The sequence below is a fragment of the Bos grunniens genome, chromosome 14, assembly GCF_055505025.1.
Source record: "Bos grunniens cultivar Pamir isolate PY7600 chromosome 14, Bosgru_T2T1.0, whole genome shotgun sequence".
Lineage (NCBI taxonomy): Eukaryota > Metazoa > Chordata > Mammalia > Artiodactyla > Bovidae > Bos > Bos grunniens.
In genome coordinates this window covers 35,203,677-35,226,161 of record NC_141178.1, presented here as the reverse complement: position 1 = coordinate 35,226,161, position 22,485 = coordinate 35,203,677, and the positions used below count along the sequence as shown (strand labels likewise).

The following is a 22,485-nucleotide window of genomic DNA, read 5'->3' as shown; positions in this document are numbered from 1 at the left end:
ACTCTAAGATCCCTCCTCTGGGTGTGAAGTGTTATGTAAACACTAGACCCCAGGTATTGTAACCCAAAGGTGACAATTATGCCTAATGTGTCATCCCTGGAGAGTTTCCTTTGACCTTCTGCTGTCATTCATCTGGGACCCTTGAGATTAAGTCAAGATCCCACTCCTCTTTTTCTCTTGCCTCCTTTTATCACTTTGCTTTTATGGAGAATGCAAGTCTGCTCCTATTTATTTTCCTCTATGAAATAATACTGACAAGCAAGAGGACAGGTTCCCGTGGACCTCAGTGTTCATCACATCCTAGAAACCTTTTTCTTTCTGATGGAGAGCCTGCAAAAATATTAATGCATCCAGAAAAATACCAAAATTAGTGTTCAAAAAAATAATTACCCAGGCTAATAGGTATATGAAAAATCACTCACTAGGTTTCATAATTAAAGATTCACATATATAATCAATAAGGTATAATATAATCACCTATCAGATTAGAGGAGAATCAACAGTTTGATAATATCCAGTGACGGTGAGGTTGGGAAGAAATTAGCACTCTCATACACTGTTGGTGGGAAAAAAAACTGATATGGTCTCTTTGGTATAAATGACAGTATCTATCAAATTTTAAAAGGTCCATAACTTCTCAAACAGCAATACATGTCTAGCAATTATTCCACAGATATAAGTGCTAAGAATATAATTGAAGCATTATTTGTAATGTCCATCAATAAGCAAGTGGATGCTAACAATAGAATACTTTGTACCCATGAAAAAGAAAGAGGTTATCTATGTATTTACTAATATGGAAAGATTTCTAGTTGAAAAAAACAAGGTGCAGAACAAAATACGTGTATAATCTTGTTTGTATGAAAAAAAGACATATACACATACACTACACACACACACACACACACACACACACTCATGTATATAGACACACACATGTATACACATATTTAGGGTTTCCCTGGTGGCTTGGTGGTAAATAATCTGCCTGTCAAGCAGGAGACATAGGTTCAATCCCTAGGTCGGAAAGATCCCCTGGAGATGGAAATGGTAACCCACTCCTGTACTCTTGCTGGGGATGGGGTTGCAAAAGAGTCAGACACAACTTAGTGACTAAGTAGCAACAGCATACACACGTGTATGTGTGTGTGTGTGTTTTATTACATATACATATATGTGTAAATGCATAGATATTTTTGGAAAGATATATGTCACCTTTTACCATAGTAGTAGATATTAGGCTTGAAGAATAAGATTGAGAATTTAAAGGTGAAAAAATGGGGAGAAGTCTTATCATTTTATGCCTTTCCATTTACACATATATGTGTATGTATGCCTTTCCATATATATGTATATATGGGTTTACCTTGTAGCTCAGCTCATAAAGAATCCACTTGCAATGCAGGAGACCCTAATTCAACTCCTGGGTTAGGAAGATCCCCTGGAGAACAGATAGGCTACCCACTCCAGTATTCTTGGGCTTCCCTGGTGGCTTAGACAGTAAAGAATTGGCCTGCCATGCGGGAGACCTGGGTTTGATGACTGGGTTGGGAAGATCCTCTGGAGGAGGACATGGAAACCCTCTTCAGTGTTCTTGCCTAGAGAATTCCATGGACAGAGGAGCCTGGCAGGCTGCAGTCCATGGGGTTGCAAAGAGTCAGATATGACTGGGCGACTAAGCACACAGCACACACACACACACATATATATTTAAATTTTATCAAGTACAAGTATTATTTTATGCTAACCTAATTTGAAAACCTAATTTAAAAATAAGTATATTCCATGTAGGAGTTACCTGCCTATCTGATAGGACTTTCAATAATTAGCTACACTTTTCCTTACATAAAAAAAGATAATCATGAAAGAAGAGCTGTACTGAGAGAGGACACTGAATATAGTCATCCTAAATTGTGTATGCATTTGTCTCTTTTCGATAGCTTCTGTAAAAGCAGCAACAGCTGCGGCTCGGCACTCAGCCCCCAGGACAGGAGGTGGAATCATCCGGGACCTAAACAAATACACTGTCCCCTGCCAAGCGAGGGCGTTCACTTGTCACACAAGGACTTTCGATCCATTTCCTGTTTCACTGTGGTCAGCACCATCACCTACCAATGATTACAGTGCCGGCCGAGAACAGAAGCCTTCATGTGTCCTCTGCAGTGAAAGCTAAGCTAGGCAAGGAGGAACTGTTGCAAAGGCAGCTGCCCTCTGAGACTGTGTCCACCTTCTATCACAGTGTGCTGGACAGAAGAGAGCAGCTCAGCCAACATCTGGGTGTTTTTGATCATCTGAATGTTTGATAGGGTGCAAACCTCTAGCTGTGATTGGATTTTCCAAGGACCCCTCCCCGTGCCCTCGTGGAGGAACCCCTAAAGTGGTATGAAAACACTTGTCCAGTGGTTCTCATAGTACAGTCCCCAAGGCAGTAGCATCAACATCTTGTTAAAATTTGGATTTCTCAGGCCCCCTGCCATCCAGGTCTACTGTCTCAGGAACTGTCCGGTGGGCCTCACAGTCTGTTTTAACAGACCCTCCAAGTGGTTCTGATGCCACTAATGTCTGAGAACTGCTGGCCTAGTCTAACAAGCATTTTACTTTTTCAGTATCATAGTAGTTATAATGCTGCCCAAGAGACAGAGTTACACAATCTTTCTTAGGTAATTTCCATATATTCAGGAATAAACGTATAATTTTGCTGTTTCTGCCTCACTGTCTCTAGTATCTGTACATATTGCTTTTATACTGTGCCATATGATATGATAGTTGCTAGAGAAGAAATAGAAGCCAATTCTTTTTTGTTTATTCCCATATGAATAAAACTCATAGTACTTGGATTCATAAAAATTCCTTCTCAGTTTACATTTTCCTTATAATGCAGGCTCACAGTGAGCATGCCTTGAGGTCATTTCCTTTTGTGGTTATAGGGAAGAGAAAACACACATGCTGGAAATAATACGAAAATCACTCCTACCTTCCATGAGTAAGATGGAGAAGTCCTTTAAGAGAGTGACGGTGCTGGCCAAAACCAGGCCAGAGAAGACGAATGTGCAGATCGGGTCTGCCATCTTATACTCTGGCTAGAAAAAAAAAAAAGGAATTTCAGTTCATTGAATCCAGGCCTCCCCTGCAGAGAGTCTGATTGATAAAATAAGTAAAGCCCCACGCTTCCTTCCTTTCCTGTCACCCATTCACTCTCCTGACACTTAACATCCCAATCAGAGACAAGACTTCCTAAAGACATAATTCTTCTTCTAAGCTTTCAACTCTCGATGACTAAAGAAAGGGACACCATAGGACATGTTCTCCCTACACTTTAAGAGGTAAGGAGAGGGATTTTCCCAGTGGTGCAGTGGTAAAGAAGCTACCTTCCAGTGTTGGGGACTAAGGTTTGATCCCCGGTCAGGTAACTAAGATCCCACATGCCATGGAGCAACTAAGCCCACACAGTCCAACTACAGAAAGCCTGCTCACTGCAATGAAAAGCCAGTGCTGCCAAATTTTTTAAATGAATTTATTTATTTTAATTGGAGGCTAATTACTTTGCAATATTGTGGTGATTTTTGCCATACATCAACATGAATCAGCCTCAGGTATACATGTGTCCCCCCTTCCTGAACCTTCCTCCCACCTCCTTCCCCACCCATCCCTCTGGGTTGTCCCAGTGCACTGACTTTGAGTGCCCTGCTTCATGCATCGAACTTGCACTCTGTTTTACATGTGGTTATGTACATGTTTCAGTGCTATTCTTTCAGATCAGGAAAAGCCAGTGCTGCTAATTTTTTTTTTTAAATGAGGATGAAAAAGAAGAGGAGAGATATCCTTGAGTGCTCCCTCAAAAGGCCTTATTTAATGTCTCTCAAATTAATAGAAGTAGAGAGGATGGATAAAAATATGCACACATGGGCACAGCATTCAGTGACTTTTCAGCCTTAATTATGATAAGAAAGGAAATCATCTGCTCAGAGGTTGCATATGACTAAGGTATAGCCAGAGCTTGGTCTTGGCAGATGGGGTCAGTTTATATCTTTCTCTCTTAAGTATGTTGCAGACTCAAGGTAGGCATCTTTGATACAGTCCAAAAAGTATACACTGAGGCCTCATTCTCACGCCCTCTCACCACTGGAGCCCTTGGCCTCAGGGTGAAACATTTGCTATTCTGCCCTTGATGAAGTTCTGTGCCACAGAAAACTCTGTGCCCCATTACTTCTAAGAAACTCGGCCAGGGGTTCTTGATAAGAGTACTTTCAAACTCTACTTACCTGTACAACTTGAAGAATTTTGCCTTAAGCTTAAAGCTTTCAGTGAGACTTCCTCAGTTGAATTCAGACATGTCTTTGTAATTTTTGTTTACATGTTTTAGTTTTTTAGTAAAACAATAGAGTCCCTGTGAAATGGACAGTCATGATGCAAATGGACAGAGATAAATGCCCCTCTCCTCCATTACCCGCCTGCCTGTACCTCTGGCCTCACCCACCTCTTCTAGTTCTTGTTATTACCAAACAGAGAGCTATAGTGAATATTTGCTTAGGGTCAGAGGCTCACCCAGATCTACTCCAGGTTTCCATTAACACAGTTCTTTTGGGAAAGAAGTTCTCTCCCTCCCACTGTGGAAGAGTCAGTCAACGGCTCTACCCTCCCCAGCCAAGCAACAGATACAAGACCCAATCTACGTCAATCAGGTTCCATTTCCCGGAAACATGAATTTTCAGCAGAGTGACAAGAAGAGGAAAAAAAATTAGCTGAATCACATTCATTTCAGGCTTCCCAAGTGGCTCAGTAGTAAAGAATTCTCCTGCAAATGCAGGAGATGTGGATTTGATCCCTGGGTTGGAAAGATCCACTGGAGGAGGAAATGGCAACCCACTCTAGAAAATCCTGGAAAATCCTATGGACTGAGGAGCCTGGTGGGCTACAGTTCATAGAGTTGCAAAGAGTTGGACACCACTGAGTGACTGAGCATGCACACACATGTACATTCATTTCAGCATGGTGCCTGGGATAGAAGTTGGATAGTTTCTGACATTTGAATACCAAAAGTTTCCCTTATTTCTACCTTGCTTTCTTAGAGGAGTACCTCTAATAAATTTCAATCAGTGAATCTATGTTTTGCTTAAGTGAGCTAGAGACCTTTTCTGTTGCTTATAACCTAAGAACCCTAAGTTTTTCATGGTCCTGTTGCTGTCCACCTTAACCCCAGGACAAAAGAACTGCTTTCTTAAAAGACTGGCAGCTGTATAGTTAAAGACATAGCTCTTATGAATTTGGAAAATCTAAGGTTTCAAGCTTCGAATGTTTTGTTTGTTTACACCTTGTAAAGTAATTTGTGTAGGCAAATCGGCAGTCCACCCCCATTTAAAGTAATAATGGGGGGCCAGATCATGTACCACCTAATCTATAAAGTCACTGGAACAGTGAGTTGACTCCGATATACTCACCTTAAAGTAGATAATAAGCGCGCTGGTTAACACACCGATGCTCTGAAATAGATCTCCAAGGGTATGTACAAAAGCAGCTCTGACACTGGCATTGGCTTGCACTTCTTTGTGATTGTGGGCAGGGCATTTCTGGTGTAAAATCACACTTAGTCTGAAAGAAAAAACAATGTTCTTGGCACACGTGAGATTAACCCTTAAAAATCTTTGCAGTATCATGTTGACAACAGCCTGTGTTATCCAAAATGGCAATGGATTGAAACATTGCTGCTTTATAATGGACTATTTTGGAGAAATTTTGAACACAGGAGTATCACAGAATTTAAACATTTTCACACAAGGACAGACATTGAAGATTCACATCAGTTTTCTCTTTCTAATTAATGCTGTGCTGTGCTTAGTTGCTCAGTCATGTCCGACTCTTTGTGACCCCATGGACTGTAGCCCGCCAGACTCCTCTGTCCATGGGGATTCTCCAGATAAGAATACTGGAGTGGGTTGCCATGTCCTCCTGGAGATCTTTCCAACCCAAGGATCAAACCCAGGTCTCACACATTGCAGGCAGATTCTTTACCATTTGAGCCAGGGAAGCCCAGGAATACTGGAGTAGGTAGCCTATCCCTTCTCCAGAGATCTTCTGACCCAGGAATCAAACCGGGGTCTACTGCATTGCAGGCAGATTCTTTACCAGCTGAGCTACCAGGGAAGCCCAGTTAATGCTACTGTGTTTCATTTTAAAACTAGAGAGTTACATCTGTTAGGTAAATGCCAAGTATTTAACAATGAGGTGGGGAAATATCATTTATCAAGTGTCTACGGAGCTAGACTTAAAGCTGAGCTTTGGTGGGAGCTTAATTAAATGTGCTGGTTTCAAAGGCAAAAAGCAGCAGAAAGCAATACAACAAAATAAGCAGTGAATTTCATCAAGGTTGAATTTTTTAAACTTTTATTTTACTAGATTTTATTCATTTCCACTAGAACTTGAAATGTGAATCACTCCCTAATGGCCAATGATGAGAGTAATGTGCTTGTGTAAATATGTAGCTATTTATCAAAACTGCAATATATTCATGTATATAAATGTTTTATGTTTGTATAACATATTGCAAAATTTAACGTCTCTAATCCAATTCCAAGAGATTAGTGGTAGGCTCTCTAAATTACGTACCCAATTCTGTTTATCTACAACTTTAGGAGTAATATCTCTTACGTCTTGCCTAGAAACACTTTCTGAGCATTTTGGAACAAAGGTGTAAAAAAATAATTTTTCAGTGCCACATACCCCAGTCTGTTTGCAGGTAAAGTGTCTATTAAATTCAGGCCATCGTCACAAAGCAGAGTGACTTCTATTCATCAAGATTTGACCATTACATAATCTAAAAGGTTTTATATTGTTAGTGTTTGAGCAGAAATTCACCTTCTATTAGAAGCTACCATTTAAAGTTCTTCAGACAGCCGTGTACACCTGGCATTTTCTAGGCCTGCCATGTATGCTCATTCCATTGTCATTCATTCTTTTACTCATTTTATATTAAAAAAAACTTATTTAGGGATTTTATATGCCAGGCACTGTTAAGTACTTGGAGCATAATGGTGTAAACAGACATGGCCCCTCCCCATTATAACTTTAAGTATGATGGAGATGGCGGAGATTCTAAAAAGACACACATAAATGGAAAATTCTAATTATACTAAGCCTATTAAGAACTGGTGCTACAGATAGTACAACAAGGGAGTCTGATTTAGTTAGACAGACAAAGCAATTGAGTTGGGTTTGAAAGGTTATACTAGAGTTAAATGGGCTAGGAGAGGAGGAAATGTTTCAGGCAGAGAAAACTTAGCCTTAAGGTTCTATCAATAACCTTCATCCTAGAATCCCTTAGCAACTTCTGTTAGAACTTTCTGCCCTGATTTTGGGCTCCCAAGGAATAGATGTATTCCCAAATTATGGTTCAGATATCTCTGTAGTCAGACAATGCAGCATCCAGCACTTAAAATCTGTAATCCCAGTTCTCTAAGTAAACGTTTTAGTCACTCAGTATGTTTATCCATAAAAATTACCTCCTTGTGCAGGGAAGTCCGTGCTTTTCAATTCCCTGGTCTTTGCAAGTATGAAAATCACCTGCAATGTTAGGCTCAGAGTTTGAAAGCAGTCGCAGTAAAAAGAAGATGTGGATGGTATCTGTTCAGAAAGTCAGCCTCAGTCATAAGGTGCCAGATTTATGTGGTGGTTAACTGGTGCATCTTCATCTTGAGGCAGCATGGACCGCCTATATGACGACTCTTGGGAAATTATTAATATTTTTATTGTTACTGCTGTCCTGGGGACGTATTGTTCTGCTTATGCAAAGATGATGACAGTCAGCAGGACATGTGGCCTGGCTTATTTGTCTCCTAGGACACGATTGAAGCGACTTAGCAGCAGCAGCAGCAGCAGCAGCAGGAGTGATAGACTTGTATTGATCTCCATACGTTTTCTCCCACTGCCAATGTGAAATGCATTTTCAAGTTAACTGGGTGGAATTAGGGATCTCATCAGTGACAGCAGATCAGATACCACTCTTCTGATTGTTAATCTTAAAGATTTTGAGCAAGGGTCCCAAACTAAGAAGGAAGGAACTGAAGCAGGTACAAGGTCAGGATATGAGAGTACCTACAGGAACTTATTCAAAGTATGCATGCTCAGGTTGTCCTCTAATTCCAGGGACTCCTTTAATACCCTCTCTTAAAAAAAAATCTGTTTAAAATGCCACTCTACTCTCACTGTCTTCTTCACTTTTATGCGTGAACCTACCTGATTGCATATATTATGTTACATTGCAAGACAGTTGATACATAGATGGAATCTGGGTTTCCTGTTGCTGCCATAACAAGTTACCACAAAGCCTTTGTGGCTTAGAACAACATAAATGTATTATCTTATAGTTCTGGAGGTCAGAACGTGGGCAGGACTGCATTCCTTCTGGAGGTTCCAGGGGGAATTCATTGTCTTACCTTTTCCAGCCTCTAGAGGTCACTTATGTTCATTGACTTCAGGCTCTTTCCTCCATCTTCAGAGTCAGCAATACATCATCTTCTCTCCCCTCTGACCTATGCTTCCCTCTTATAAGGATTTTTGTGGTTATGTTGGGCCTGTCTGGATAAACCAGGATAATCTGCCTGTCTCAAGATCCATCCTTAACTTAACCACATTTGCAAAGTTTCTCTTACCATGTAAATTGACATATTCAGGAGTTCCAAGGGTTAGAATGTGGAAACCCCTGAGGGGTCGTTATTGTGTCTACCATAGATGGTAGGTAGGTAGGTAGGTAGATAGATAGATAACAGAGTTTTAAGTAAGGTTACCCCAAATCAGACTATCAAATAGGAAAGATAAAATCAACCAAAAAGGGTCGAAGTCCTGGCCTCAACTCCCCATTGTCATGAGTAATCAAACAGGTCATCTAGGAAGACCACACCAATATGGCGATGATCAGATGTCCTATGAGAATGATTCAAGACTGCCTGGATAAGAGAATGGACCAATAGATGGAAACTAAAGAGAGAATTTAGCTAACACAGTTTAAGGAAGAATTTTCATGCAGTCATAATGATGCAAAAATAAGATAGATTACTCTTGAGAGAAATAAATTCCCTGTTATTCTGTTAAAATATATATAAAACTAATGACCATTTGGGCTTCCCTGGTGGCTCAGAGGTTAAAGTGTCTGCCTGCAATGCAGGAGACCTGCTTTCAATCCCTTGGTTGGGAAGATCCCCTGGAGAAGGAAATGGCAATCCACTCCAGTACTCTTGCCTGGAGAATCTCATGGATGGAGGAGCCTGGTGAGCTACAGTCCATGGGGTCTCAAAGAGTCAGACATGACTGAGCAACTTCACTCTTCACTCAATGACCATTTTATGGGGATATTGCAAAAGGGAATTCAAAAGTAGAAAGGGGCTGAAGTAAACAAATTTATGATCCTTTCCAACCCAGGTCTCTGGGAACCCATAATGTGTTCATGTAACAAAAACAGGAGAGGGGTAAGTCACATCCCACGTGGAACTCTCACACTGTTTATGTGAGACAGTAGAATGGCTAGAAGCTCAATTCTGGGTTTGGTGGATCTACTTTCAAATCCCCCTCTGCACTACCTCATTGGCAATTTATTTAACCTTACTGAGCTTCAATTTCCTAATCTGTAAAGTATTTGTGTTGTGAACATTGAGCTTGACAATGTAGATCAAAATATCTTAGCAGTCTCTGGCACACAGGAAGCATTCAAGATGGTAGCTTTAGAAGAGGATATTAAAATGCATGTTAATTAGCACAAGCAGCCTGATCTTCGGTCGTAGAGCCATTTGACCACTCTGTCAGGTCTCTACCATCCTCACTAGTGTAGGGATTAGAAACAAGCAATAACAACAACAAAATCCCCACAAATCTCTGTCCTGACAAGCTTCATGGGCAGAGTGCGGGGCTACTTACATAGTGTTGGCTGCCACTGCACAGCTTGAAACGATGATCATCAGAGTCGCCTGGATCTGGTAATTGGGGTACAGCAGGCGTTCACATGCCAGGGACACCAGCACACCTGTCACCACCCAGATGCATAGGATGGATAGCAGGGCCCAGGGATCTCTAGGGATACAAGCACAGAGACACCCATGCACAAAGAATCTGCAAACCACCTTAATCTCCCCAAGACTCAAAGGACATTAATGCTCCACCTCCCCACCAAAGAAAAGAGGCCTCACAGTACTTCACTTAGTCATTTACAAAGCAGAAGTGTGGATGAATTTTAGTACTAAGATGAGACACTTTCTTGTTGCATTCATAAAATACTAGTTCATTATGCTCCATATTACTAAGTAATTTTCAGCAAAATTTTAAAGCATATTAATTGCTGCCTGCCCTTGCTGTTTTCCTGAGAGATTTTAATTTAAACAGGTGCTAAAATGATTGAAAGTTATTAAGAGATGAAATAATGAGACACAAAGGGTAAAATGTGTTTAGAAACTCTTAATTCTGCCATAAAACATTTACAACTTGCCAGCGCTGTAAAATAGTAGAAAGGGAAGGTTTCAGAGGCTTAATGAAAATGAGTTTCATTTGCCAACCCAACATACTATAAATACAGAGGCAAACTCCAAGGTATGTCAACTCTCTAACTGCATTTTATGGGCAAGAGTAAGGAAGAAAAGTATCAGAATAGAGGCATTCGCATGACTATTTAAAGATAAGACAGTGTTCAAGTTTTCCACTGAGCAAAGCATGCTTGCTTACTTAGAAGCTCCTTAAGCCTCACCTTGATCTTTCACTCAACCTTTTCGATCAGTTCTAAAACCCTACAAGGCTCTAGAAAAACTCTGTGAGTCAGTGGTCAGGCACATCCCATAATTTTGACCCTCCCCCCTTCTAAGTAGAGCAATGTAACATTTCATTTCCCAGACTTCAGTTATTTACATACACAATTTATGATTTTTGCTATATCCACATGCCCCCTGTCTCATTGGCCACTTAGCACTCTATTCTTTTATTGAGGTATGGTTGATGGACAAAGTTATATAAATTTCAGGTGTATGAGATAGTGATTCAGAATTTTTTAAAGTTTTATTCCACTTACAGTTATTGCAAAATGTTGGGTAGATTCCCTGTGCTGTATAATATAACCTTGTAGCTTATTTACTTTATGTATAACAGCTTGTACCTCTTAATCTCCTATCCCTATCATGCTCCTCCTCCTTCCCTCTCCCCTACTTTGTTTTGTTTTTTAGATTCCACGTATAAGTGGTATCATATAGTATTTTTCATTCTCTGTCTGGTTTATTTCACTTAGTAGAATGTCCTCCTTGTCCATCCATGTTGATGCAAATAGCAAATTTCTGCTTTTGTTATGGCTGAGTAGTATTCCACTGTGTGTGTGTGTGTGTGCGCGCGTGTGCACGCCCATCTTATCTTTATCACCTCATCTGTTGATGGACACTTTAGGTTACTTCTATATCGTGGAAATTAAAATATTGTTGCTATGAACATTGGGTGCATGTATTAACATTATCTTTACCTAAACTCACTTTTTATACTTACCTTCTTCCTAAACAAAGTTATCCATGAAATTATATGTTTGATGTACTAGTTGATTTTCACCTATATGTCTGTGGCTGCTGCTGCTAAGTCACTTCAGTCGTGTCTGATGCTGTGCGACCCCATAGACCACAGCCCACCAGGCTCCCCCGTCCCTGGGATTCTCCAGGCAAGAACACTGGAGTGGGTTGCCATTTCCTTCTCCAATGCAAGAATGTGAAAAGTGAAAGTGAAGTCGCTAAGTCTTGTCTGACTCTTAGCAACCCCATGGATTGCAGCCCACCAGGCTTCTCCATCCATGGGATTTTTCCAGGCAAGAGTACTGGAGTGGGGTGCCATTAAGTGCTGCCTAATATGGTAGCCATCGATCCAATGTGGCTGTTTAAATTTAAAGTAAAATAAATATCCAGGTTTTCACTAGCACTAGCCACATTTAAATTGCTCCATGGCCATAGTGTACTATCTATTGTACAACATTTCTCTTGAAACAGAGAGTTCTGTTGAGCAGCCCTGGCCTTCTGGAGTGTCAATTCTCACTGACCTCCATGGCCAGGAGGAGAAAGTTCAAGCAGCAATCTAAATTCTGAGTCCTCCCTGTGTTTACAAAACAGTTTTGACCAGTGGTATCAGAAAGGGTAAAATACAGGTAAAAATTTATGAGGATCAATGATGGGTACTCAGTCAAAGGTACATGTTTGCCAAATGTAGCCCTATTAGGGACTGAAAAGCATCTTTAACTCACAATGTCACCAAGTCCTTTTATTGATGTTTATTTCCTCAATTCTCCCTCTCCCTCTCTTTCTCTGAATGTTAAAGGAAAGACAGTGCAAAACACCTCTGATGATAAATTGTTTGGCATGAAATTGTTGTTATTGTTCAGTCAAGCCAAATCATGTCCAACTCTTCGCAACCCCATGGACTGCAGCATGCCAGGCTTTTCTGTCCCTCACCATCTCCCGGAGTTTGCTCAACTTCATGTCCATTGCTCAGAAATGGCACTCAACCATCTCATCTCATGAAATTAGAACTTTCTATCGTTCTAAGCGTGAAAAACCACAGTTCATAATCGTCAGGCTACAACCTGTGATCTGCGTCTAGTGACACCTTTTAGTGAAGGCTGTCTGTGTTAGCATGTTGGCCAAAGCTCTGCCCTCAGGTCTCTTTCACGTTGATCTTCTCAACTGGTGTGAAAATATGGAGTTGTAACTCTTAGTATAAATGATTTTTACATTCATCCAGAAGCTCCTCTTATTCCTCTGACATAAGAAATAATACAAAGGAGGAGAAGTAGAGAGGCAGTATGTGTTGAAGAGATGGGTAGACTGTAAAAATGAGCCACAGTAAAAATTTCCCAGACTGTAAAGCCTCATCATGCCTGGTCCCCTTCCTAGACAAGAGCAAGCCACCACCCATCAAAGACCCAGCTCTAAGAAGAGACGAAGAGTAAACTTTCCTCCCCTCTTCCCCCTCTTCCTTCTCCTTTTCTTGTGGTTGTTGATGGTGGTTTAAACAAGATATCCAGCTGAGCCATCCACTGAATGGCTAAATGCCATGTGAACTGGAAAGTCCATATTCTATTCCCAACCCCTCTATGGGAAGTTCTTCAGTCTTTCCAACTCTCTGGGCTCTCTGTGCTTGATTTTGCAAAATGTCAGAAGCTTCACCCCGCCCTCTCTCCCAGATGCCAAGTCTTTTAATGAATAACATCATGGCTGTTACCACACACTGAGATTCTTGGGCTGAGGTGGCTGCTAAAATGACGCACGTGTTCCTGTTGCCCCATCGGAATAGAGGTAGCCACCATGAATCTGGCTATTAGTGGTGTTAGCACTGAGAGTACACATCCCCATATGCATGTCTATTTCACTTTGTGCACCAGAGGTGTGCCTCTAAGGGATTTTCAAACAAAGCTTTGCTTCACCCCTTCCATTTTTGTCCTTGATTGGACTCTGCAGCATTACTCTGCCTCGATGCTCAGTTGATGAACTATACCTGCTCGGCGCCATCCAAAGTTTAGCCGCTTGGAGGGGGGCTTTGATGACAAGCACAAGGAGAAGAGACTGAGCAGGAAACTGGTCAGGTCAATTAAGAGATGGGCAGCATCTGTGATGACAGCAAGACTCCCAGCAACGTGCCCACCTAGGGGGATACAGAATAGGAAATGGGTTAGGACCCCACGGTGCCACCACATCGTATGTGTACTAACCACAGTTTGGTGCAAACGCCTCAGACTCACAGAACTGAAGACGAGAAAGGGTCTTAACTTGGATATAATCTACATTGTTTTGACAAGTAAGGAAACTGAGACTGAGAGGGTGAGTAGAATTTGAACATGTAGAAATGAATTGCACAAGAGAGGCCATTCCTGGGAGAGCTAAAGTACAGAGATTAGAAAGTGGGGCACATTTGAAGAACATTCCAGTTAGATTGGGGCAAAAGGATTCAAAAAGGGAAGTATAATAGGATGACACTGGAGAGGTGCAGGCTGGATTGAAAGGGTCTCCAGACTGAGGGCCTGGACTTTGTCTGTAAACCGGATGACACAGTCCGTCCCACTGATGTGCTATTGTTTGATGTGTAATTTTACCGTAGTCTTCACGACTTCCTTCTGCTCCATTAGTTTATCTTAACCACCTGGGCTTGAAATGAATACTGGGGAGGAGTAAGAAGAAAAGACAGGCACCTTCCAATGAGATCCTTTTAAAAAATGTTTATTCTATATTGGAACATAGTTGATTTACAATATTGTGTTAGTTTCAAGTGTGCAGCAAAATGACTTAGTTGTTCATATGCATATACCTATTCTTTTTCAGATTCTTTTCCCATATAGATTATTATGGAATATTGAGTAGAGTTCCCTGTGCCATACAGTAGGTCCTTATTGATCATCTATCCTATATATAGTAGTGTGTTTATGTTGATCCCAAACTCCTAATTTATCTCCCCCCTACCTTCCCCTGGCTTCCCTGGTGGCTCAGACAGTAAAGCGTCTGCCTGCAACACAAGAGACCCAGGTTCAATCCCTGGGTCAGGAACATCTCCTGGAGAAGGAAATGGCAACCCACTCCAGTATTCTTGCCTGGAAAATCCCATGGACAGAGGAGTTTGGCAGGCTACAGCCCATGGCGTCTCAAGGAGTCAGACACGGCTGAGCAACTAACACACACACCTTCCCCCTTGGTAGCCATAAGTTTATCTTCTGTGTCTGCAAGACTGTTTCTGTTTTGTAAATAAGTTCATTTGCATCATGTTTTTAGATTCCATGTGTAAATAATATCGTATGATATTTCACTTTCTCTGAGTTATTTCACTTGTTATGATCATCTTGAATGCAGCAGCAATCCAGTAAAGCATAGAAAGGGAACCCAGACCATAGGAGACCTGCCTTGTTGTCTGTTTGGTTTGTTCCCTGCACTCCCGTTCAGTTCTCCGTTGAGAAAAGACCTCCAACCTCTAAAACAGAAGTCAAAGAGCAGCTTTGTCTTTTCTCAAACAGGGCTTGTTGCTTGAGTACAATAACCTTTATTGCTCTTGTTCCATCTTCCCAGCAAAGCGCTTCTGCTGATGGATTAGTCCTCCCAGAAGCTGTTTATCACCTTGTGTATTGCAAAGTGATGGAGTCTGTCAGTCATCAGCCCCTCCATCATCAGACTCACCTTGTCTCAACTAATGATTTTTAAAAATTACATATAAGGTTCATAATTGCAGTAATCCCCACAGATTGCTGGCTCTAGCTGTAGTTAATAACTGGTTTGTCAAAGTTTAATGGTCTGAAGCAAAATCGTCTTCAAGCTTGTTACTGAGCTGTCAGGGCAAAAATCGGAATGATTCATTAGCCAAAAAGCAACATTTTGCTAACAAATCAGTCGTCCTTCCAATTATCCTCTAATGTTGCTCTGTCTGCCAAACTTGGGCCTGATAATAAAGCTGTGTTAATAATGCATTATTTCTTCCCAGAGGAATGACTACATGCAGATAAGCAGCATGCTACAATCTTAGCAATGAGTGATGGTGATGGTTCTGTATGCTGGGCTAAAATCGTAGCTTCAGTCAAGGAAATGACATCTTATAGGAGTTCTTCCACAGACTCAGCCAAGTCAGGAGGCACCCAGGAAAGAAAAAGGACTTACTTTGGAAGAAGCATGTTTGTATGGAGACCCAGGAACTGAGAACCATTTTACAACCATCTGAGCTTCTTATAATAACAGTCCAGAAAACTGTGGGCCCTCATTCTGAGTCTTATGGAGTAAATTGTTTTTAAGAGGTCAACTTGGCTGAACTGCCATTTGCTTCTGAAAGCATGGGGATATTATCGACAATTAATTGAATCATCCCGCCTGGATGTATGGAGCCCTTATGGTGCACAGTGTAGGGGCAGGGTGTACAAAGATAAAGAAAGTGAAACAAAGCACAGGCCCTCTCTGCAGTGATCTCATCGTTTGATGCTCACTGTCCAGAAGACAGGTGACATGAGCAAAGGGATCAGAAAGCCACTGTCACTGGGAGCCCTGAAGAACTTTCCACAGAAGGGATGAGTAAGCAATAACTAGAAAGGAAGTGTTTTTCAGGAAGCGATAAGAGCATGAACAAAAACAGAGAATTGAAAAAACAGGGCACCTTCGTTGAAAAGTAAAAGGGGTGAAACTTTGCCGACAAAGGTCCGTGTGGTCAAAGCTATGGTTTTCCCAGTAGTCATGTACAGATGCGAGAATTGGACCATGAAGAAGGCTAAGTGCTGAAGAATTGACGCTTTCCAATTGTTGTCCTGGAGAAGACTCTTGAGTGGTCCCTTGAGAGACTGCAAGGAGATCAAACCAGTCAATCTTAAAGGAAATCAACCCTGAATATTCATTAGAAGGACTGGTGCTGAAACTGAAGTTCCAGTACTTTGGCCACCTGATGCGAAGAGTTGACTCATTGGAAAAGACCCTGATGGTGGGAAAGATTGAAGGCAAAGGGAGAAGTGGGTGGCAGAGGATAAGATGGTTGGATAGCTTTACTGACTCAATGGACATGAATTTGAGCACACTCCAGGAGATAGTGGAGGACAGAGGAGCCAGGCATGCTGCAGTCTATGTGGTCACAAAGAGTCAGACACGACCTAGCAGCTGAACAACAACACCAGGAGGGGTGGAGTGTTGGAGGAATAATGGGCAACGAGACAGGAAGGGTGACTTGGGCCCATTGTAAGGTGTCACACATCACACTAAAGGACTTGAATGTTATCCCGTGGGGGAGAGGGACCTTTCTATGATTTTGAGGCAAGGTTATGCCATGCTCAGGTCTGTATTTAAGCAGGAGATCTTTGCCAGTAATAGGGAGGATGACTCGGAGCTGAGAGAAGCTGAAGGTTAAGACACAGCAGGAATAGCCAAAGGGAATTGCAATACAGGCATGAAGCGAGGCAGCAACAGTCATATTCCTGAAGTACTTGACACAGTGTAGAGAGCGAGGCACTGAGAGCAATGTAGGAGAGGCGCTAAGGACTGCGTCCTGGAAACAGACTCTTCTAGGGCCTGGTGGGTGGAGACGACCTTCGACAAGCAGGGGAGATGTTGGGTCTGGGTCTCATATTCACCTCAGATCTGGAGAGTTCGTGTCACACACTCGTGATGTTCTTCATGAAGAGCAGAGGCATGCTGACAGGAAGGAGAGAACTGAGTGTTCATCTGACAATTGCAGTCTTGTGTCCTAGAAATAGACTACTCCCAGTATATGTTGTTAAGTCATATTTTAAAAATTGTTTATGAGTAGCATTATTACGCTATATATAATGTTATGTCAGAAATTCATGATGTCATTGTTTTAAAAGTATGTCACACACATCACAGTTTGCTTTGGCACATTTTCTTAAATTTTTAGTACCAGGAACCTCAAAAAATATAAGTAACCTAAGCCACTAAGACACTCTGGCTCTAGTACAAAACAGGTACCCTTATTAATCAAGCTTGTGGTTGTCACACCACCCAGCTTTGGCCTTCTCTTATTAAAAGAGGATTTTTTCTGCCTCTGAGATACTTACCATCTTCCCCAGCCTGCTGCCAGCTCTGTATTCCTGTCCAGCAAGTTAGTGCTTCCTCCATCCTTGCTTAACTCTTAACAGTCCTACCTCAGGATGTCTTTCCCTGGCCACTCTCATTTTCTTCCAGAAATGGCCATACTTGAGCTTACTTCTGTGGGTTCTCTGTGTCTGTATATCTGTCTTCTTAAGTACAGATGCATATTTACATATGCAGTATAACTCTGCTTAATGGCCTTTCTACAGTTAGGACCTTTCACCAGCAATCAGAAAGTATTCCAATTCCGTAGGTTCAGAGGCCCATTCACAGTGGACATGCTGATGCTTGTGGCCTCCTTTAATTCCTTCTTCCTATCTGCTCTGTACCCAGTGGCCAGTTCTTTCTCTAAACACAGCTCTATGACCTTGTTCTCTCCTGTTGTAAATGTCAGTTACTCCCCAAGGCCTCCAGAATAAATCCAGATTCCTCAGCCAGGCTACTCAGCCTTCTGGAACCCTCAACCACGATTCTAGTTTCATTCTCCACTAACCATGTTGTACCACGTACCACTGCCTCTAGTTCTCTCAGTTGTTAAGTCATAAACACCCAACGCAAACCACTTTAAACAGCAAAGTGATCATTTATTGGCTCAAATAACAGAATAAATCTGGGTGGGATTGGATCAGGTACAGCCTAACCGTAAGGTTCAAAAAATCTTATTGGGGCTCTGCTCTGGCTCCAATTTATTGCTTTTTATTTTTCTGCTGAAGACAAACTTTCTCCCCTTCAGCAAAAAAAAAAAAAAAAGTGGGTCTCTGAGTTTATATCATTTCAGCGTAGTGTTTTAAAGGAAAACGAGAGAGCTTTTTCCCAAATCTCCTTGTATAAAGACCGAGAGACCCTGATTTATCCAGCTTGGCATCTCACATCCCACTGTGCCTGTGAACTTGAAGTGCTGGGGCCAGAAGGACCAGAGCTGCCACCAGGACAATAAGTTTGAGAAAACCTTATTGGACAGGTAATGCCAGCCCAATGCAAACAGGGGCACCCAAATATAGCTACACATCAGAATCACTTGACTTGCTTTGTAAGAATACAGATTTCTTGTCCTGATGCTGACCTACCCACTCAAAATCTTTCCAGGTGAAGCTGATATTTATGATCTCCTGGGCCACATGCAAGGCCCTGAATGTGAAAGGCCCTTCTCATCTCCCTCTTTGCCACCTTTCAACTCCTACTCATCCTTCAAGGCTTTGTTCAGACCCACATCCTGCAGGAGGACCCTCCAGATTCCCAAAAGTCATCTGGTAACACTACTTGCTTTCTCTGACTTGGTCAAAAATGGTTTTAGAAAGGCAGTGAGCTGTGAGTTGGGGTCTTGAATGATGGTCAGGGTTTTGACGAGTAGAGAGAATGAGAGGGCTTTTTCATATAAATCAAAAGGCATAAGCAAAGGTTACAGAGACCTTAAAGTGCAATGATTATTTTGCATAGAATGAATAAATAGCTGAAACAGAAGAAACATCACATAGGGAAGTAGTAAAAGTAGAAGATTGATAGTTTGGCAGCCAGATGGTGGAATAACTTGAAAGCCAAAGTCGAATTTTTCACTTTGTCCAGGATGCCAGAGTTTTCCAATGTATTGATCTCTTTTCACTTGGGGCAGCCAAGTAGAGCTTAACACAGAGAAAGCCCCGGAGTCAGCCTCTTTCTGCTGCAAGGATACTTGTCAGTTTATCTCTGTGCTCAGGAAAATTTCCTGTGCTTGCCATGATGGGGAAAAGGTTGTGAAGGACTGAAATGGCAAAGGTGAGCCACTGGAGAATTTTGAAGACAGAATTAACATAAAGAGAGCAGTGTTTTAGGAAAATTAGCTCAATATCAATACAATTCGAATTCCAAATGATTTTCTGTCAGTAGCCATTGAATTCCTTTACTGACAACATCACTTTCTTCTGACTCTAAAGCCAGATTTGAACTTATAGACTATTAGAAATGAGAAGGAAAGGAGGAGATTGATTTGCTTTCTCAAAGTGAGTAGCTTCTCATTTCCCCTCTAAAAATGTGTCATTTTAGAAACAAAGTAACAGGGCATGGAAAGGTACTAAGAGGAAACTGAGTTTTGTGAATGAGAGACCATCTCATTCCAGAATATTAATTAGACATCACCTGGGGAGATTATGTGTCTGTTCTCAGCATCCACATGATTTCAGGGCAAAGCAATAGAAGAAAATTGTGGAGAAAACAAGCCAGTTTATACATCCTGCGAGGTGTGTTCACATGGGGGTGGTGTGTGTGTGTGTTCAGTTGCCAAGTCATGTCCAGCTCTTTGCAACCCCATGGACTGTGGTACACCAGGCTGCCCTGGTTGCTTAGATGGTATGGGGTGGGGTGGTACCAGTACTTTATCTGTAAGGCTATGAATTTCCAGTATATCACTTTTTCATATCATGTTTCAAATGGATTCTGTTTTTTAGATTTTCCATGTTGTTGATCTCTTATACAAGCAATTGAAAGTTGTGTACAATCTCATGAAATTTCCTTAATAAAAAAAAATGCCTCTCCAGTATAGATATCAGTGGATTTCCAGAAGGAGCTTTCCAGATTGGAGCTGCTAAAAGTAACTGCTTGGCAGCTCTATCAAGTTATTAAGTCATTCATTCAAAAGACTTACCCTGGCTCTAAAAATTATATGGCATTAATTTTTTTAAATTTGACTAGAAGGTTATTTACCAACTCTGGATTCATCTTGAATTTGATTAAGGGTCTAGGCTCTCTTCCCTGATGCTGGGAAAGATTGAAGGCAGAAGGAGAAGAGGGTGTCAGAGGATGAGATGGCTGGATGGCATCACCAATGCAATGGACATAAACTTGGGCAAACTTCAGGAGATGGCATCCTGCAGTCCATGGAGTTGCAAAGAGTTAGACACGACTGGGTGACTGAACAACAACAACAAGCTCTCCTCAAGTTTTCTAGTTTCCAAAAGCTATGAAAGTCTATGTGTATAGGTCAGAAGACTCAATAGCTTGAAGAAACAAATTAATTCTGATTGCTTGCTATTGTAGTACAAAAAAATAGCTTAGCAAATTCTCCTTTAGCCTTATATTATTATTAATTTAGCACCCATTTGGGATAATAAAGAGAAAATGAAACCAAAATATCAGTAAGAGAATCTAACAAGTAATAGTGGTAAGAGAGGTATTGAAAAATGAAAATGTTAGTTGCTCAGTCATGTCTGACTCTTTGTGACTACCTGGACTGTAGCCTGCCAGGCTCTTCTGTCCATGGAATTCTCCAGGCAAGAATTCTGGAGTGGGTAGCCATTCCCTTCTCCAGGAGATCTTCCCACCCCAGGGGTCAAATTCAGGGATCAAACCCAGGTCTCCCACATTGCAGGCAGATTCTTTACCATTTGAGCCACCAGAGAAGTCCCAAGAGTACTAGTTGCTGCTAAGTCACTTCAGTCGTGTCCGACTCTGTGCGACCCCATAGACGGCAGCCCACCAGGCTCCCCCGTCCCTGGGATTCTCCAGGCAAGAACACTGGAGTGGGTTGCATTTCCTTCTCCAATACGTGAAAGTGAAAAGTGAAAGTGAAGTCGCTCAGTTGTGTCCGACTCTTCACGACCCCATGGACTGCAGCCTACCGGGCTCCTCCGCCCAGGGGATTTTCCAGGCAAGAGGACTGGAGTGGGGTGCCATTGCCTTACTACTATACAGGTGGTTTATAATGTTACTTTAAATTATTTTGGTAAAAAAATTATAAGATAACATAGCATACCAAAACCTCTAGATTGTTCTTGACTATACATAGCTTTGTTATTAATAAAAAAGGATACAAATATATTAAATAAGAATATAACTTAAGATATTAAAAGATCCAGTAAAGACTAAAGCTCTAACAAAGAAACATAGAGGAAGTAAAAATATTTTTAAAGCCAAGGATTGTGAATTAGAAAACAGAAGGAAAATTAAAATAATATATTCAATAAAAAAATTTACCAATAAAATAAATAGACACCTACTATATGCAGATCAGGAAGCAACAGTTAGAACTGGACATGGAACAACAGACTGGTTCCAAATAGGAAAAGGAGTATGTCAAGGCTGTATATTGTCACCCTGCTTATTTAACTTTTATGCAGAGTACATCATGAGAAACGCTGGGCTGGAAGAAGCACAAGCTGGAATCAAGATTGCCAGGAGAAATATCAATAACCTCAGATATGCAGATGACACCACCCTTATGGCAGAAAGTGAAGAGGAACTAAGAAGCCTCTTGATGAAAGTGAAAGAGGAGAATGAAAAAGTTGGCTTAAAGCTCAACATTCAGAAAACGAAGATCATGGCATCTGGTCCCATCACTTCGTGGGAAATAGATGGGGAAACAGTGGAAACAGTGTCAGACTTTATTTTGGGGGGCTCCAAAGTCACTGCAGATGGTGACTGCAGCCATGAAATTAAAAGACGCTTACTCCTTGGAAGGAAAGTTATGACCAACCTAGATAGCGTATTCAAAAGTAGAGACAATACTTTGCCAACAAAGGTTTGTCTAGTCAAGGCTATGGTTTTTCCAGTGGTCATGTATGGATGTGAGAGTTGGACTGTGAAGAAAGCTGAGCACCGAAGAATTGATGCTTTTGAACTGTGGTGTTGGAGAAGACTCTTGAGAGTCCCTTGGACTGCAAGGAGATCCAAACAGTCCATTCTAAAGGAGATCATATGAGACTATCATGTTCCATTGTATGATAATATATTTTACAATTTCTGAGATGAATCAATTTAGAGATTTATAAATAAACAAAATTTACTCAAGAAGTAGAAATTTTTGATATGTCCATGAATGAGAAAGAAGCTAAAATATATCAAAAGATTATATCCAAGAATGTCTCTGAAGTCAGAAAATTTATTAGGGAGTTCTTAAAAAGGAAAGGTTCAACACCATATAAACTTTTAGCTTTTTTATATAAAAAGGAAATTATTAAAA

General features: G+C 41.3%; 1 protein-coding gene across 1 annotated transcript in view; it reads right to left on the bottom strand.

Annotated features, from left to right (window-relative positions):
• SLC30A8 (solute carrier family 30 member 8) overlaps positions 1-22,485 on the bottom strand; it is a 41,226-nt gene that overhangs the window by 5,008 nt on the left and 13,733 nt on the right. The window contains 4 exon segments of the mRNA XM_086335648.1: positions 2,969-3,080; positions 5,439-5,589; positions 9,904-10,054; positions 13,492-13,638. Coding sequence (XP_086191774.1) covers positions 2,969-3,080; positions 5,439-5,589; positions 9,904-10,054; positions 13,492-13,638 — 561 coding nt within the window.